We start from the raw sequence: 18,888 nt of genomic DNA, 5'->3' as shown, positions 1-18,888 counted from the left end.
TATGGTCCTCACAAACCGTGTTCTCAAATTTCGAGGTTATCATTCGAAATCACAGTCGCTAGACATTTTGATTCTAATTTCAGGTGGCAATATAACTTTTTTAACCTACTCTCCTATAGGAACTGCTTTTAAAACAGGCCGTTCACTTTCGGCAAGAACGCTTGGCATTAAAGTTTTCACAATCATAAATGCTTGTTCCGACACTTCGGCTCCATCTTTATACGCAGCAGGTTGATCGTGACGTGGACGCACAGCCTATTCAATCTATATACGCCATCTATCAAAATCTCGATGCGCGTCTGCAGTTGGCAAAGTAAGGTGGGAAGGTACAGTCAAGGCAACAGATATGTGATGCCTGATGCACCCATCGGGCCGACACTATTTCAGTCCGCGACGCATCGATCTACGAGCCTGTCGCCGATAGATAGCGTGGAAAAGAGAAATGCACACGGGGCTTCGTATATTCATCGAGCACGCCATGACGCTAGTCACGCCGCTCGTTTAACATGGAAATCAGGCCGGTTAACTATACGAAAACAACAAAAACCTCAAAAATTCGAAAAATACAGTTACAAAAACGCGTCGTAGGGAAGACAAACAAAAAAGAACTTGGGTCGATGGCGCAGGTAGGACGGTGGGTTGCTGGGAAAGCCCACACATATTTTTCCCAGAATTTTTTCCAAGCGCTCCAGGAAAGCATCTGTCGCTAAGTATATGCATTGTATGGTGTGCTATGCCTTGACTAATCTGCATTGTACTCCTTTTTATTGTTATTATTTTTATTCTTTGTATGTATGTTTAACAGTGTTATGTGTATTGCCAATTGCCCCTCCTGCTTGGGCCACAAACTGGCCTGCAGTATTCGCAATAAATAAATAAATAAATATTGGTTTTGCTTGTAACTGGGGCACTGCATGTAAATTTAGCAACGTTTTGATTACTCCCCGTGGAAGGTTAACAAGAAAACTTTTCAAGGGACTGCACTGTACCTATACCAATATTATTTTTGAAGATTCTTGAGAGCTTAATTTTACTTACTTTATCAGAGGTTACATTTTATTCTAAACAGGCTGCCACCCTAAATTAACCAAAGAAGCGGGATTTTAAGGTCTTGCATTTTTTGGTAGGCACAATAATAATGGAACTAAGAGGCAATAATTTTTCAAAATAATACATGCATTTTTATTCATTGTATATACCACAATTGATATAAATACCATCCCATATACTATCTTTGACATCTGCGTCTGTGTGGTTAAATCGATATTCTGTAGCCTCAAATTTCGCCCCGAAAGTGCAAGTTTTAACGCGGCTCTTTATTATCACAAAAAGTATCTCAAACAAAATGCTGTCGTTTAATAGCTTCTTTTCCGATTTGTTTCAAAGGTAGCGCGTTCAAAATTGACAAAAAGTAATTAATTGAAGCTGCCGCTTGACAAATGATAAATACCTTTGCTGAAGCCGTTTGTCTTGTTCACTGGCATACTGAAGCACTAGGTAAATCAATTTATATTCATTTGCAAAATGTACAAGTAAAGTATGTATTTTTTTAATTAATAGGTGCTGTCTTTGTATTGAGTCGGAGTTTTGCAGAAGCAGGCAAGGACCTTAAATACAGCGCATAGTTTTCCTATTCTCTAGAGTCACTGAAAACTCGGAGCGATTTCACCAGACGGTCATTCATGGCGTTATTCATTGGCGGATTCAGAGTGACCCACAAACTTTGCGCAGGAGCACTCCACTCTGGCGGAGGGCAACAGAAGGGAATCTACCAATAGAACGCACGCCCTCCCTTTAGAGCAAATGGCAGGGTCAGAATGGAACGCGATGCATGCGTCTCTTTTCTTGCTTGAGTGGACCCGCTGGGCACAGCATAGAGCTTCTTAAATATATACTAGAGGGAACTCTGGCGCCAGTGTCTATGGAACTGCAACGAATGGCGCTTCAGCGAGCATGGGAATTATGGGTTGTACACACATTTGTCTAATTTTCGTACTTCTGGCCTGCTTCTGGCTCCGCATGTGTTCGTCTGAGTTGGAGCCGGTTTTTCGCGAAAAAAAAATTATCAAACGTTCAGCGTTTGCGCTTCACCACCTTATATTTTTAGGCTTACCATTTCGAATCGGGCCACGGAATTCAAAAGGGTTTGTTCTTTCCTTCAAAACGAAACTGTATTCACCAATAAACGAAGCCGCAAGTACGATTTGCTGCCCTTAAGCACGAAGACTAGGTAAATGTGTGTACTACCCATCATTTCCATGGTCGCTGAAATATCGCAGTGCCAGAGTCCCCTCTAGTTAATTTTAGGAAACTCTATGAGGTGCAACGACGCTACGCTGGCAAAACGTGAGCTCCGACGCGAAGCGCAACTGACGCCACCAGCATTCATTTGCGCCCCCAAAGTTGGCACCGTTTCAGGGCACGAGGTGCTTTCGACTTCCGGTCGAATCCGCCGATTTGCGCGGAGCAGAAAAGTTGCTCCGTGGAGTAGATCTCGTGACGAAGTTGCGCCAGATCTGCCAATGGAACATATATACACGGAGCACTCTCAATCCGCCAGTAGAACAGACTTGCTCCACATGGAGCAGAAGAAAGTATTACCGGAAGCGCTCCGAATCTGCCAATGAATGACACCATAAGATGCTGCAAGTGAATGCACCTGAATTCATTGGCAAGGTTTTATTTATTGTTGTGAGTGCTCGATTTATTAGGGGCCAGGCAACAATGACCCTTCTTGCAATGTTCAAGAGCATTGTGGCTTGGGAACCAGTTGTCAAAAACTTCTGATGAAAATTAGTATATATATAAGGAGGATCGAAAGGACCAAGCTACGTGCTGTATATAATAGGGAGGAGAATAGCATCATTAAATTTGAACAAGCTGCTTCAAAGATACACATTACAGTCAGGTCTGCAGTTGAAATCAGTAATATTTAATCTAAAGATCTTACCGTAATCAGTATAAGCAGCAATTACATCTCAGAAACCCATCTCTTCGGGCTCATTGCTGGATCTGGCGAATCATAACTGAACCACGCGCCCTTTCCAACGTGCACTCAGCAGCAAGGGAAACATAAAGCTCACCTTAGCAATACATCATAGCGCATAAAAGCCGACTGGCGAATGACGAGACATATTAGCGAGAAAATGATAGTCGCCTTCACTTCTCACTTCTTTTTTTTTTGTATACATGTTCATTCACTCTATAAAAATGTGGTTATGCCACAATTTCTTTGCAGTGTGTATGTTGAGCAAGTACTTTATTTTGCATTTTTTTTCCTTACAGTTTTCGAATTTCTCGAGAAAGGGTAAGCACGTCGATCTTGCTATATATCCTCTCCGCATCTCACATTAGTCGCTATCTCATCGTTATTAAGTGAGTGCTGAGCTCTAAATAGCAACCAACGCAGTTTACATAGGCAGCTTAAGGCTTATATTATGCTGTGCATGGCCTACCTTGCTGCTCAAACATGCCAGCTTTTGGTACATAAGTAATGAGCGCACTGTCATAACTCCGACCGCAGGTACATACACACTCGCACACCGATTAAAAGCTTGCGTTTCGCACCCTATATTCGCCACTTCATTGTTCCTTTTGCGCTTTTTTGTTACTCACAGTTACGCAATTATGCTTCGAAAGTGTACTTATTTTATATTATATATTTATTATTACTATTTTTACAAGGATTGAGCCATGTAGAAAAGGTGGAGACAGTTCTTGTTCACATATGATTCAGTAAACAATTCACCCATGAACTTGTTTCTGGAGACGTAGAACAACACAGATGAAACTTTATTTTTTTTCGTTCTATTACAAGTGTATAATCTCTATTAACACATAAATGTTACCAATTCTGTTTAAATTGTTTTTGCAGTGGAACCCATTTATTGCGCATATATGTTTCATAACCGTCCTGTTAGAAAGTGACCACAAATGAGAAGTGTGTGATAGAACTTGGAGCCATCGGGTCCTCCGTAAACTCGTTTAAAACAAAAAAGGATAGATTGTTGTAGCTCACGTTTTAAGAACACTCGTTTGTGAGATTACCCAACAAAGCAAAGAACAATGTTTTCAGAAATAAAACCAAAAGTTCATGTGCAACTTTTTTCTGAGAAGCGACTCCGAGAAACTCTTGGGTGACCATAATGTAGACCGAATTTGATTTTGTGTACGCACATTTACCCACAAAAGAAAAAATGACCGATTGACTGATCATCTATTTCTCGATTGATTAAACCAGCCCTTGTAGAGTCCCTCAACTGCCGATTTGTTTCTTGGCGTACGCGCTTGCCGTGACCTTGTGAAGCATGTAGACAACGACAATACCACTGCAGCGAGCATTTGCTCCGTTGTTTCTGTGATGCTTCCCAGGCCGGTGATTGAGATTCCGACGAGTACGCCCCTCTCCGAGAGTCAAGCGTGGACCTACTTCAGGGACGTCGTGCTGGGAATGGAGTACCGTGAGTATCGAGCAATCTCTTTTCCTTACTTCACGTGCCTCTCTTGCGTACCCATGTTCTCGTACTTTTCCGTTGCAGCAGTCTCATGAGTTCCTCTTTCTAGTTGAATCACTTCTTCATCTAGGAGCCCAGTTTTTTTTTTCTTTCGGATCCCCAGGGGGCTTATACGATGTCTGGGACATGAGGATGCAGAAATGGAAGCATTGCAATCTCATTACTCGGCCAGTCATCAGAGAAAAGAGTAAGAAGACCGCGTGGAGTGTTCGGACAAACACGTGCCTCTTGTCCAGTAGTGGTACAGCGAAATAATCAACGATTCAAAGAAGGTCATACCGTGCGCTCGAACCCAGTTAATTTCCTGCGTCACACGCTCTCTCATTCTGTGTTGATCGGGTTGACAAACGAATAAAACATGGCTACCGTTATCGAAGTTTTGGACTAGATTCTGTCAAAATAAATTACTAGTACGTCAGAATCGGATTGGCATCGAAGAGAGCAGTAGTTTTAAATTAATCAATGACAATGTGGGACTTACCAGAGCACAATACATATTTCGTTACACTATGTGCTATAAAAGCTAACTACATTTTGTTTCTTGTTTTTATAATGGCTACATTGAATAAACAATTGACACCTTCGCGCCGAGTTTACTGCTTCACTGTTTTTATTGCATGCAAGTGTTACTCATAGCAAATGTAGCAATTGTGAAACGTTTGAGTGCGAGAATGGTAAAATTGACATAAGTACCAATTGGCACCGTTCATTGGCCAGAGGGTGCTACGTAGCTCTCATTCGGTGGCCCTGTTCCTGTTCTATTTTGGCCTCGAATGAAGAAAAAATCAAAGCACATCTACCAAGTTTTCATCATCATCATCATCATCATCATCTTCATCATGATATCCACAAAGAGAATGATGATCGAGTGGGACCAAGCATCCGCTCGTCCATGTGTATTTCTGTGTGTGTGTCTGTCTGTCTGCCTGCCTGTCTGTGAATATGTTGTGCTGGCTACGCCAGACGGACGAGGGACTGCCTTCGATCATAAGGAGCTTCGCCCTTGAAAGCTTAGAAAGGAACATTACGTTGCGCAGCCTCGGTTGGGAGCGTTCCTTGAAGTTATCAGTGCCTGCCCAAAACGTGACTTTTTTCGTTAAGATAACGCAGTGAATGTGATTCTCCCACATTCTTTGTGCTCCACGGTTTTAATCGTGCTGGTTATGTAGAGGCTGGCTTGCTCTGTCACACGAAGTCTAGCCACGTCAGTGTCTGACCTTCAGCAAACAAGTGGTGTCGTAGCTTGTCATTTTCGAGAACCTATGGCTAAGCACGCCAGCCACCAACGTAGTCCATACACTGTATAGTCTTCTGCAGGCCCTATCCGCCTTGAGCCCAGTTTGCGCAGCAGCCCACTCGAGAAACTGGCCGGGTGGGTGATGTTATTTTGTAGCTCCACTTCGAAAATAGGTGGTAGGCGTTCGAAAGTGTCTATGGTTCGCTTCGATGAATCGATAGCTAGGGTGCTCGGCTGCTGGCTCAAAGGCCGGGCTTTGGTCACGTGCACGGCGGTTGAGTTTTGGTGGTGGCAAAAGTCCGTGTCCTGTGTGCTTTCAGTGCACGTGAAACACGGCATGGTCAAAATTTTCGCACTTCCCCACGATGACGTCTCTCATAATCATATCGTGGTTTTAAAACGTAAAGCCTCCGTCATTATTTTTCGAAAATATTTCTATGCGCTATTTTTTATCCTTGTCAGAAGGAAATAGAGAAGATAGGTTCTGATGCTTGTCCGCTATGGACTTCGGCGCCAATCAATAAGAACGCTCGTGCGTTTTGAAACTCAAAAATTGAGAAACGCGAGTTGGCGTGCGTAGTGTTTCTGGGGCAATCGGTATAGCGTGTGCAGATGAGTGTGCACATTCATTTGGAGAGCTGTGATACGGAAGAGTTGGCAACAGGCCTGATCTGCATTGCTCTTTTTTTATATATTACGTGTATTAATGCGGCATGCTGCAAAAAAGCCAGCGGCGCTGCCCTAACCAATCAATCCTGTCCCGAACACCTGCGTTGTCGCCCACGACGAATAGAGGCGCAGCGTGACGTTGTGATAGCTTGAAACTTTGCCTCGAGGTGTGCAAGCCATTTCTGTCTCTTTAGAACAGCCTGCCCATGGTCTATCGACGCAGGAACCTCTTTTTCAACAAAAAGCCAAACGTACAAGGGCATTGTTCTGTATGCATTAACGTAGCATGATTTTGTCTTGATTAACCCTTCGTAGTCCTAAACTTTTACCCACTTTCCTGCACTACCGGTCCGAAACTATTTTGCCCGTTTATGGCACCGCGACGAAGATCACAAACTATGGAATAAAAATTCACAGGATAGGACCTTTTACTCCTGCATACTGCAGGCAACTCATTTAGCGATAATTAGGTAGCGTATGATACAGCTCAAAACATTCTCCCGAGTGCACACAAGGGTTGTGTGTTCGTCTGTGTGTCAACAGACGTGTTGTCTCCAACGCCCTGGTCGTCGTCTACGTCACTCGCTTCTCTCGATTCGCTATCATCAATGTCTGGTGGATGCACGTAGTTCTTTTCCTCGCTAAAGTCATGATCGCTTTCGCTAAGAGCACCACCATAAAACGCACGCGGCGCAAGCGTTACCATGCTTCTCAGTGAACCACGCGCGTGTGGTTACGCTCTAAGCTTCGTGATGAACGTAGTGCTCCCTTTGAGTGTAAAAAAGTAGACCTCAACAAACGAAACTCACCTATTCTGCAAGGATTGGTGCTTCCTGTATGCTAAAACAGTGTGCGGCTCGAATTGAGAAAAAAAGTGAAATTTAGAGCCTGCATAAACACCTTTGTCGGGCGGTGCCCGGCATCGGTTGACCGCTTCGGCCGTGTTGCATTGGAGGGCGCTGCCCGGTAATGGACCACAAAGGGTTAAGTGCGGCTGATGAAACAAGAATCGCGCATATCTACACCTTTTCTGCAGTACGTTTTTTTATGTTTGTTTACTATAAACCATTAAAGACAGATGGTGTTAGTGACTCTCTATATACTGCGTCTTTGCGCAGGTATGCAACTGTGGATCGAAATCGAGGTTCTTGCTAATTTTGATGCATCAAACAGACAGTGCAGCACCTTTAACATTTGTTGTGGTACTTTGTCACTAAAGGCCTCAGAAATTTTCTGCTTTTGAAAACACCTCGTAGGAGGGGCGCTTTCTAGGGTACTGTCACTGCTCCCGAAGATTTGAAAGTAGCTGCAGGCCTCTGTGTCGTGAGAACTCCATTAATACCAGGTGATTTTGTCTCTCAATAATACAGCATAACAGGCCATGAACTCACAACAGCAGCCGCTTATTTGGTGTCGCAGTCGTACACCACTGAAGGCGACGTTTGTAGTTATCGCGCATTGTGAGAAGAAAAGCCGGAGTTCGACTCGAGCAAAGACAAACGCAGGCACTATAAGTGGGGGCCAGGTATCTTATTGCAGAAATCAGCTGGCGCTTGAAACTCAGGAAAAAGAAAGTGTTTAGTAAATTAATTACCATGTAAATCTCACTTCCACAACTTGTTTACCAAAAGCATTCGTGCCAGACTCCATGTTGCTTTGTGATATAATACTTCATGATAAGCCAAGTCTCTAGAGGATGAATGGATAGTACAAAGATCCACTACCTGACCTAGCATATAGCGATATAAAAACCTGGATCGTAATATCTCTTCTGCAATTCATACTGCCTTGTCAAAGCAAAGTTCTTGAAAACAAAATGTTCTTCATATATAGGTATTGTTTAGCTTAAGAAGACTTAAAATTCAGCATCACTCGAGCATTAAAAATATTGATTTTAGTCGTGCTTGGTTCCTGCGTCTTGCAGTTCACCACCAGAAAATTATCCACCGTGACATCAAACCGTCAAACCTGCTGCTGGATGAGAAAGGAAGGGTTCAGGTAAGTGCAATTTTGAAGAATAAAAAGTATGACGACTCATTTTATTCACCGAAGAAGGCATCGAGCATTGTTTAAAATCAAATGCCACGCAGAAAGAACTACTTGGAAGCGTATTCTAATTTGTGCTTTCGTCATGATGAATTGCTCATAAAAATTCAAGGCAATTCATGAAACGAAGGACAACAATACTCAACGTGTGTAGTAAACTATATAGCGTGCTTTGTGGTGCACTTAGCAGTGATTATTAAAACATTATTACAAGAGACAATTAAACCAGTAAACTACTCCATGAGAAGAGGTTATGCAAGAAACAAAACATTTTTATATTCCAAAGAGTTCAAGATCTCGACAAACTATGAGTATTGCATGACCCTGTAAACGAATAGTTACTAGTCGCATTTCACGGGAAACTTCTCTCTGCACGACTGCTTTCAAAGCTAGTCCGCCAGCTATACGGAGAATTCAAGCATTCTGTACTTGGGTATTGCTCATACAGCGAGGTACTCCCGTGGTTGGTATTCGCAGATCGCAGACTTTGGCGTGTGCAACCAGTTTGAAGGAGTGGATGCTCTGCTGTCTGGGACAGCGGGTACGCCGGCCTTCGTTGCGCCGGAAGCCCTCAGTGGTAAGCGAGCCAGTCGTTCACTATGAAAAAAAAAAAACCTTTGGTCCGCATGTGCAATTTCCAAACATTCTGAAACAAGCTAAAGCATTCGTAAAAGCATAGTTTGACATATACTGATGCTGCACCTATTCCTATAAACTATTACTAATTTACGGAAAGAAGTTTAAACGATCCCACGTTTAAACGAACATATATACGCTATAAAGGAACGGAGGCATGACTGCCACTGTAACTCAGTCGTAGAGCACCAGACGCGTTATTTGAAGGTCGCCGGTTAGGATCCGACTAGTGGCAAGTTATCTTTTCATCCACTTTTCTTTCTAGACACTTTCGTAAGAATTACTTCTAATAACATGCCATATACTTTTTTTAGCATGAATGCCTGTCAGTTCCTATTACTATGGTGCCTAACAAAAAAAACTAACCATTTACCTTTTGCATTTTCCCCTAATTGCTGAAAAGTAATTGCAAAAAACAAAATTAGGAGAATCAGGTCTCTTCAGTACTTGACGACATAGTTCGTACACAGAACTGGAAGGAAGTCTAGCTCTGCGAAAACGGGTTTTTAAGTGCGCATGCACAGCCAATTTGAAATTATCAATAAGTCGCATATTTAGGTGCCCAACAAAACCATTGTGACAACAAAGGTTTCGTGGTTTTTCAAGGGGATAATTCATAATGACCTATACGTATCTATACAAAATAAGTTTGCATTTGTTATGGTGAAACACTCGTCTACCACTATATGAACTTGCCTTGGTGAACTGGTCACGTGAAATCTTCATGAGAAAATATTCCAGCCAATAACTGTGCGGGTCATTATAGCGACGCCGGCTGACGAATCGAAAAACTCATTTACGGAAGGAAAATTTTGTGTAATCCAACTCTGTTCTACTCGTCTACTCTGAGACTCATGGCCTTTGCGTGCACCCAATAACACAATTTCTTGTAAGTTTAGCGAGGCACGGATTCATGGACCCATCCTGTTAAAAGTGCGAATATACATGTCCAATCGTAGACATGTACGTGTTATATGAATATAAGCTCTGTACGTGTACAATAGACGAGCTAGTATTAGCAGTGAAGCTGTTTTAGCTTTGCATAATCTGTCTGTGTTGACCGAACACTATTATCAACTGGCACACGGTTTGTTCGCCCTGTTCTTGATCTCCTGCTCCGCTCCCAGAACACGTACGAGCATCAGTGTCTCTGGCATGGCCTGTAATAACCCTGATGGGTGAGATAACGTCTACTGAGAAATAAAGAAAGAAGGAAACAGTAAAAAATGAAGAAAAAAAGAAGGAAGAAAGAAAGGAAGAAGAAGAGAAAAAAGAAAGAAAGAAAGAAAGAGAGAAAGAAAGAAAGAAAGAAAGAAATATACAGGCAAATAAATTCCTGCCTCTACAATTTTTCACAAAGCAAGATTGGAACACGCGTACCTCGGATTCCAAGGCGCACGTTCTAATAACTTGGTTATCCAGATGCCTTTTTTCGTGGTATTTATTACAATGGTTATTTGAAATTATCACAAACATTATGACGTAGGGATGCATTCACTCTGCCACAACAATGCACAAGCACAGCAAAACAAGCATTCGACGTCTAACCTACATACACTGTACGAGTACAGAAAAGTGGGAAAAAGACTTCAAAATATTGCTCGTTGTCGTCTTCTGACCGCTGATATGTCAGCTACGTAGCAATATGTCGCACAGTGAGGCTGGTAAGAACGAACATGCCATTAAGATGGGGGCGCCAGTTTTGTCTGGTGTTTAGTTCTTTATAAGTCTGCCGTTAGCAGAGCATAAGCATGACCTTGTTTATTATGGTGTAGCGAAAGGTTGGGAAAGATACGTAGGTGATTGTGAGGGACCGAGATTGATGGTGAGAAGGATGGAAAAGATGAGAGGAGAGAACAAAGCATGGCTCACACAAATTGTGAAAGCGAGAATAAGAGAGAAAAAATACAAAGATGAAAAAGTGGCCCGTATCTGAATGTTACTTTGCAAATGTCGTCGAAAGACGATAGTCTTGCGTCTAGAGATTTTGAACAAAACGTTTAGTTGATGTTCTGCGCAAGGAAATCGGTGAATGGTATTCTGAAGGCGCTGCGTTAGAGTGCCCCGAGCGTGCAGCGGAGGCGAACGAGCGCACTAAGTCATGTCACATGTAAGACTTGAGCGCTATCTGGCAGTTATCTTGCAAAACAAAACGCGTGGCTCTCAGGTAGGCGCGCTCACCCGTTTCAGAGCCACGCAAGCCATGCAAAACGATGGTAGGTGCCACCACCGTGTCGTCTTAGCAAAGCGTTGGCAACGCCTTGCTTTTCGTGCAAACGTTACACGGTCAGTGCCGCATGATAAACGCTAGGGTCCTTAGAATAACTTATGTATGCCTTTTCTAGTAAAAGACGCGCATACAGAACATATACGTGTTATGGTCTCAGATATGCGCGATAATTGCTTTTTAATTGACAATAGCACAAGTATAAACGCGGAACCATGAGCCACATTGATGGGGGCTGCAGATGAGGTCCGTCTTTAGGGATATCTGCTGCTGCCGTTTAAAGTGCCCGGTACCATTAAGGGTGGACAAACAGACAATTGGACAGACAGACAGACAGACAGACAGACAGACAGACAGACAGACAGACAGACAGACAGACAGACAGACAGACAGACAAAAATTTTTGCTTCAAAGGTCCCCCCAAAAAAACCATCGTCTTTAAAAACTTGCGAAAAGGGAGCAAGCATCGAGACCAGATACCGCACCTCGTGGCCAAGCAATCCGTGCATGCGTGGTAGCATCAGTCACACCCACTGACGGATACATCGCGGGAAACCTCTGCAGCGCATAGCCTGGCTTCGCAATATTGTGCAGAGACTGTCATGGGACGTCCTAAGAAAGTGCGCACTCCCGCGGAGCGAGCCGCTTTTATGTAACCTGGGCATGTCGCTCGACGGCGAGTACCAGTGGTGACAGGCACGAGCTTATGCTGTACCAAGCTTTACATGACTTAGGCCAAACTTCCCGCACCTTTAAAGACGATAGTCTTTCTTGGGGACCTCCGACACAGACATTTTGGTCTATCTAACTGTCTGTACCATTGTCTGTTTGTCCACTCTAAACGTTACCCTAAACCATATGGTTTCCTAATATACACTAGAGAGAACTCTGGCGCTACTGTCTATGGGAGCTGCAACGCACGGCGCTTCAGCGAGCATAGAAATGATGGGTAGTACAGACAATTGTCTAGTTTGCGTACTTGTGGCCTGCTTCTGGCTCCGTGTGTGTTCGTGTGGCTTCAAGCTGTTTTCTCTCGAAACAAAAATGAACAAAAGCTCAGTGGTTGCGCTTCACCACCTTATTATTTTAGGCTTACCATTTTGAATCAGATCACGAAGTTCCGCAGGGCTTGTTCTTTTCTTCGAAATGAAACCGTAAGCAGCAATAAACGAAGTCGCAAGTTCTATTCGCCGCCCGCAAGTACGAATACCAGGCAAATGTGTGTACTACCCGTCATTCTCATATTCGCTGAAGGATCCCAACGCCAGAGACCCCTCTAGTTAACTTTGTGTGTTCAGAATAAATGTTTAACGATTCAGAGTACATGGTACTCTACTATACGGGAGAGCAGAAGGGTGCTCCTGTAAGGCATCAAAGTGGCCAAACGATACTCCAGACGGCCAACCCCATCCGAAGCGCCCTTCAATATTGCTCAACGTTCAGGTTCATACTTGTGCAGTTGTCAACTTCCGCGTCGGCAATTAGGCAATGGCTAGGCAATGCCGCGTCGTACGTATAATTCTCATGGTCGCTTAACGATCGCAGCGCCAGTGTCTCCTTTAGTTAACTTTAAGAAACCCTATGCTCCCCCCTCGGCTTTAGGCATTCCTTCCCGCGGCGTCAACACCATGCACCATTACGCATGAGCGTGCCCTTCCCCTCTCTCTCCTGCGCCCCCTTTCTCTCACCTCGCAACACCGACGCAGAGAGCATGTGCTAGACAGTCTCTTGATTGAAAACACCACCGACTATCGCGCTGCACAACCATTCACTGGCCACCGCGTATATCCTCCTGAGTTTCAGCTATGGCGATTTGTCTAATATATTGGACATCAAATACTCTATCACTACAAAGATTTTAGCATGTTTTTTTTTTCTGACAACCAATTGTTCAATATTTTCGGACATCTACTAGTGCCCTCTACAAAGTTTTGTCGAAATCGCATCAGGAGAACCCGAAACAAAGAAGAAAACATAAGACTTCACAGACCAGTGTTCTGGAAGTTTAACGGCAAAAATTAAGGTCCAATTTTTTGCAGCTTTTTAATATTTGTTCAATTTTGAATAATTACTTGCAGTTATTCCAGAAATTGTCACAATTTTATTCAGTAACCTTGCTTTGGGTTGCTTCAGGCCCACTACGTAACGCTTTAATAAAAGTTCAGCGTCCAATCATTTGGACATTATATTGTCCAATCATTAGGACAATAACAGTGATATGTTTTGCACTGCCCATTAGCAGTGATTGTAATGCTCCAGTAGAAATCAACAGTTCATCGCTGGGTGCTTTGCGCCTCCTCAGTTTTTTATTCCTGCGCAACGCTGCGTTGAGCGCCAGCTGTAATGTCGCCGCCTGTGTAAGCGTTAACGCCTGCTGCTTCGCATCTACACATTGTTTTCTTTAGCAGGAGAAGGCCTCAATTTTTGCACAACTTCTTCTTTGGCTATTAGGGGCGAAGCTCTTTAGAGTGGCACCCGTTCGTCCCTTGTAGTGGTGCGTAACATGTCTCACGCTTTGACCTTCAAGGTGGTGCCGTTGGGAGATTTCTCCTGTGTGTTGTTCAGTAATAAAAAGTTCGCAGCGTGCGCGGTAACTAAAAGCCGAATTCTCCCGTCTCTCATTTCCCATTAGCAGCAATTGGCATGTACATTGAGCACTATCTGACAAGAAAGGGTTGCTACGGGCGTAACCGCATTGGTTTTAGAAAGGTTTAGCGAGTAGGACCTCAGTGCCATAAATACAGTGAACTAGTATATACATTGAACTCGAGGTGGTTAAAGGTAGGAAGTAGACACGAAGCGCAAGCCGTAAGAAAGTGTGCGTGTGCCACCTCTCATTTAGTCCTCTGAATGTCCGCTGGATGGCGGTGCTTCTGTATGCGGAATATATGATGAAAAGATGCGAGATGGTGGTAGTTGAAGTGTTGAATTGATGGATGAACGGACACACAGACAGATGCATGGTCGGACGCACGGATGACTGTACGGAAGGATGGACGCATGGATGGACGCAGGGGCAGATGCATGGACGAACGCAGAGTTGGACGCACGGATGTACGTGCGCACGCACGAACAGACACAAGCACGGACAGGCGGATGGACGCATGGAAGGTCACACAGACGAACGCATGGACAGACGGAAGCAAGAACGAATGAACGGACGCTTGCTTCGCCCCACTCTCCATCAATCAACCCGTGGATAGGCTGCTTTTTTTTTACTCAAAGCCCTTCTGTGCTTGTTTTTATTATTTAACTAATGCCATGTTGATTAAGCTCGAAGTTCTGTGTGTCATTAAGCTGGAAGCATACATTATTACATGTGCACAGCTTATTCCATTAGGTTTTTTTTGTAACTTCAAAAAAAAAGCTAGGCACAAGGACATGAGAATCCCTGCCCGCACGTTCTTAATATCCGCGAATGATGGAGGTAAGGGGGCTTGGGGTGAGAGCGAAAAAGCATTGGGGTGACTTGAACTGCCATCGTCTCTAATGGTGAGTATATCGGAAGACTGCACGTGTTTTTAACAAAAGGGGACATTCAAACGTTAAACCAAGCGCTGCGCGGTGTTAACTGCCTCACAGCATCGAATTATTGTCAGATTCGCTTGTAATTTTACGGAGACGTTCATTTAGGACTATTGTGTTTTTTTTATTGCTTCGGTAATTCTGAGAGTTGTGGTAACGGTTAAATACTCGGGGCTTCTGCAAACCTCATATTCGCGAGCATTCATGCGTGCAGCGCTTTCCAAATCCAATTTCGTTCGCCCATCACATTCGGTATTTCAACAGGGTAAAATCGGCGGAAAGTTTTGCGAAGTCCTGTTGTGCTGATGTCCTTTGAGTGGGCAAATCACTTTCGTGTTTCTTACATCGAACCGATCGATTACCTGCACCGCTAGAGGGCACTTTCTTTCCGTGTTCGCTCCTGAGAGAAGTGCAGGTGCCGTTCCTTTATAACACCAATAAATTCAGTCACTCGCTTCAAAAGAAAAATAAAGGGAACAGAAAATATATCACGGTTTACAGGACCCACCGTCTTTGAAACAGTTTGAAACAGCCGACAGTAAATGAATTGATTTTTCCAGGGTACCATTGCAAACCGCAGCGCTAGTGGTGAGCTTTTTAGTGCTGCCACTACGTTTTCTTTCTATCTCTTCCTCTTCCTCAGTAATTTACGCTGTTTAGAAACTACGAAAGCAAGTGTGTCGGGAAGCACCGGTACTATTAGGAAAAGTTACGGTGCAACAACTGAAGATGTAGGCATGGCGACTGAACTCCGAGCTATATATATACAAAAAACACCGGCAAACTTGGAACGCGTGACGAAGCTCCTCTGCTCGCACTCGTGTTATCGAAGGAAAACATGCGATAGAACGTCTGAACGCCCCTGTTCAAAAACTGTAGTGTCACTACGCAGTGTCGCATCCTAGTCGACATTTTGAGTTTTCATTCGCAGTTCTCAACGCACCACTAGGCCTGGGCAACAGCTGTAGGGAGCTGGGTTTAGATGACGCATGAAATAAATGGGTTGGGCACTTGAGATGAGAGAGATTGTCAGTTATACATAAGCATGAAGAGATGAAAAGCGTGGCATCGTAGGCGTATCAGCATTGTGATCGTTGTCTTGTGCGAAGGGGCATCATTGCCAGTCGATGAAGCGACTCGAACAGCTGTAAATGCGTTCCAAGTAAATGCGGATGTTAGGGTATTTCCCAGTAACATCTTAACAAAAAATATGTCTCTCGTAGTGATGTCTATGGGGGCTTCATGCTGAAAGGAGACAGTGAGAGAAGCAACAAATAAAGGCGACGAGGGCTCCGCCCCTGGAATGCCAGAGGCTTATAAATGGATGAAGGAACGAAAAAAAGGGACAGTCAATGCCCAAGATGGGCTGGCGTCACTCGGTTGAAAGCCACAGTCTTGTCATACTCGCAAACATGGGTCTCGAAGGCGCTTTCTGCAAGTAAAATCACGTGAAAGGAGCCTTAGTTTGTAGGTTTTAATGGCGACTCGATAGACTCGCATTGCATAAAGACGTGCGTGGCTGTGTTTCTTGCCGGGAAACTGAACACGTGTAGCTCGCAGGTAATTTGTGGGAGTGTAGGTCGAAATAAGTCATGCTAGCATTGTAGCCCCTCTAGAGCTCGTATCACATCCTTATTTCAAATTGTCATGTTTATTATGTCCTTCATATATATATATATATATATATATATATATATATATATATATATATATATATCTACACACACATATATATATATATATATATCTACATATATATATATATATATATATATATATATATATATATATATATATATATATATATATATATATATATATATATATATATATTGTTACGTGGAAAATAACAGCTGTCAGTCCGCAGCCACAACGCAGCTCACCAACAACGTCCACTTCTTTACTATCAGTCTGAGGCACCTTTTCTTGGGTATGCCTCACTATGCCCTCTTTCAGTCAGACGAAATAACGTAACAATATATATATATATATGGTAAAGAAGTGTGTACCTTAGGGCTTGTTTTTCCGTGTTTTGACACAATAATAATGAGATCTAACAGACAGTAATGCCAAGGAGTGTATAGGGGAAGTTATTAGAACCAATGGAATGTAAATAACAAGAAAGAAAACTGGGTAAAAAAATAGTCAGCCGTGAGAAGGAATCGAACCTACGACCTTCGAATAACGCGTTCGATGCTCTCTCTCTTTCTATATATATATATATAAATATAAATATATATATATATATATATATATATATATATATATATATATATATATATATATATATATATATATATATATATATATATATATATATATATATATATATATATATATATATATATATATATATATATATATATAGATATATATATATATATATATATATATATATATTGTAAAGCAACGTTTTTGGCTGTAAGACACTTCTTTTACTTGCTGAGCCTCTGCCCCACAACACAGGACAGACTGATTTATGATGATGAGCATGTATATATAAGATGACGCGTATGAATAATGCTCACACTTATTTTCCCCCCACGCGTAAGCGGTCAGCCCGGACGCGTCTTAGACGGAAACGGAACGTCGAACGAATGGCTTCAGACGCGATACGTGGACAATCTCCGAACCACGACAGCGACGATCCGAAAGAAAGGTCGGTGGGAGTGACATGATTGTTCACTGGGGACGTTTGTTCATTGATTGTATATGGTCCAATGAAGCTTGACTGAAACTTGTCATGCAATTCAGGTGTACGAATGGGCGTCCAAAGCAACACTTCATCCCCCGGACTGAAGGATACTTCGCGATGAGAGCTGTCGTAGCGTTGCTTCCGATCTTGCTGATTGGCTTCTGTATTAAGGCGAGCCTGTTGCCGATATTCTTCGAGCCTTGTGATGAACAGCTCTGATACGGTTGCCGAGGCGTCGGTTAGCACAATTAGGAGAGAGACGCCGATAGTGAATGTCGGTGAAGGGCCATACACGAGGTGGAAAGGCGAGTAGCCAGTAGTTTTTTGAACAGCGGTGTTATGGGGGAACGTCACAAAAGGCAAAATTGCATCCCAGTTGTCGTGGTTTGGTGCGATGTACATCGACAACCTGTCTGTTAGTGTCCGATGAAATCTCTCTGTCAGCCCTTTAGTTTGGGGATAGTAGGCTGACGTCGTCTTATGTACTGCGCCACAGGTTGTGAGCAGGGTTTCGATTATGGTGGACAGGAACATCTTGCCGCGATCACTCCGGAGGACGCGAGGTGCACCATGACGCAGTACAGTGGCGTTGAGAAAGAAGTGTGTGACGTCTGAAGCAGAACTTGTGCGTAGTGCAGCAGTCTCTGCGTACCGTGCCAGGTGATCGACAGCAGTCACAATCCAACAATTACCTGCTGGCGTGATGGGGAGAGGTCCGAGTAGGTCTATGCCAATGATGGCAAATGGAGTCTCGGTACAGGGGATAGGTTGCAGAAGGCCAGCAGGACACGAAGTTGGTCGCTTCCACCATTGACACAGATGGCAAGATGCGACGTACTTGGCCACAAAGGTAGAGATGCCTGGCCACAAGAAATGGTTTCTGATGCGGCTTTGTGTTTTGTGAAATCCCAAGTGGCCTGCACATGGGTCGTCGTGAAAGGCTTCGAGGACTCGATGACGTAGGGAACGCGAAAGTACTGGAACCCAGCGGTGTCCATCAGTAGTGTAAACATAACGATGGAGCACATTGTTATAGAGCTCAAATTGCCGTAGTTGTCGGCGCAATCTAGCATAAGGAGAAGGTGATACGCCATTTAGGTGTTGGATAATGCGATTGCAATATAGATTATCACGCTGGCGTGTGGCGAACTCGGTGTAGCGATTTGAAGCCGGCGTGTCGATAACCGCAAGGCGTAATAATGTGAGGGGGGACGCAGTGCCTTGACCTCCAGACGAGTGATAAGCTTACGTACTTGATGATTAAAGTGGAAGGGGACAGCGAGAGAGAGCATCTGTATCTTGGTGTCATTTGCCAGACTTATAGATGACGTCAAAATCG

The 18,888-nt window shown here is 43.5% G+C and overlaps 1 protein-coding gene across 1 annotated transcript in view; it reads left to right on the top strand.

The window, feature by feature from the left end:
- Nucleotides 1-18,888, top strand: part of LOC142802848 (calcium/calmodulin-dependent protein kinase kinase 1-like) — a 114,860-nt gene that overhangs the window by 71,911 nt on the left and 24,061 nt on the right. Inside the window, exons 8-11 of the mRNA XM_075887907.1 lie at nt 3,286-3,307; nt 4,372-4,460; nt 8,345-8,418; nt 8,944-9,043. Of these exons, the coding sequence (XP_075744022.1) occupies nt 3,286-3,307; nt 4,372-4,460; nt 8,345-8,418; nt 8,944-9,043 (285 nt within the window). The remainder of the gene's footprint in view (nt 1-3,285; nt 3,308-4,371; nt 4,461-8,344; nt 8,419-8,943; nt 9,044-18,888) is intronic.

The sequence above is a fragment of the Rhipicephalus microplus genome, chromosome 3 (genome assembly GCF_043290135.1).
Source record: "Rhipicephalus microplus isolate Deutch F79 chromosome 3, USDA_Rmic, whole genome shotgun sequence".
NCBI lineage: Eukaryota > Metazoa > Arthropoda > Arachnida > Ixodida > Ixodidae > Rhipicephalus > Rhipicephalus microplus.
Note: the sequence above shows the minus strand (reverse complement) of the source record. Positions and strands in the feature narration are given on the sequence as shown.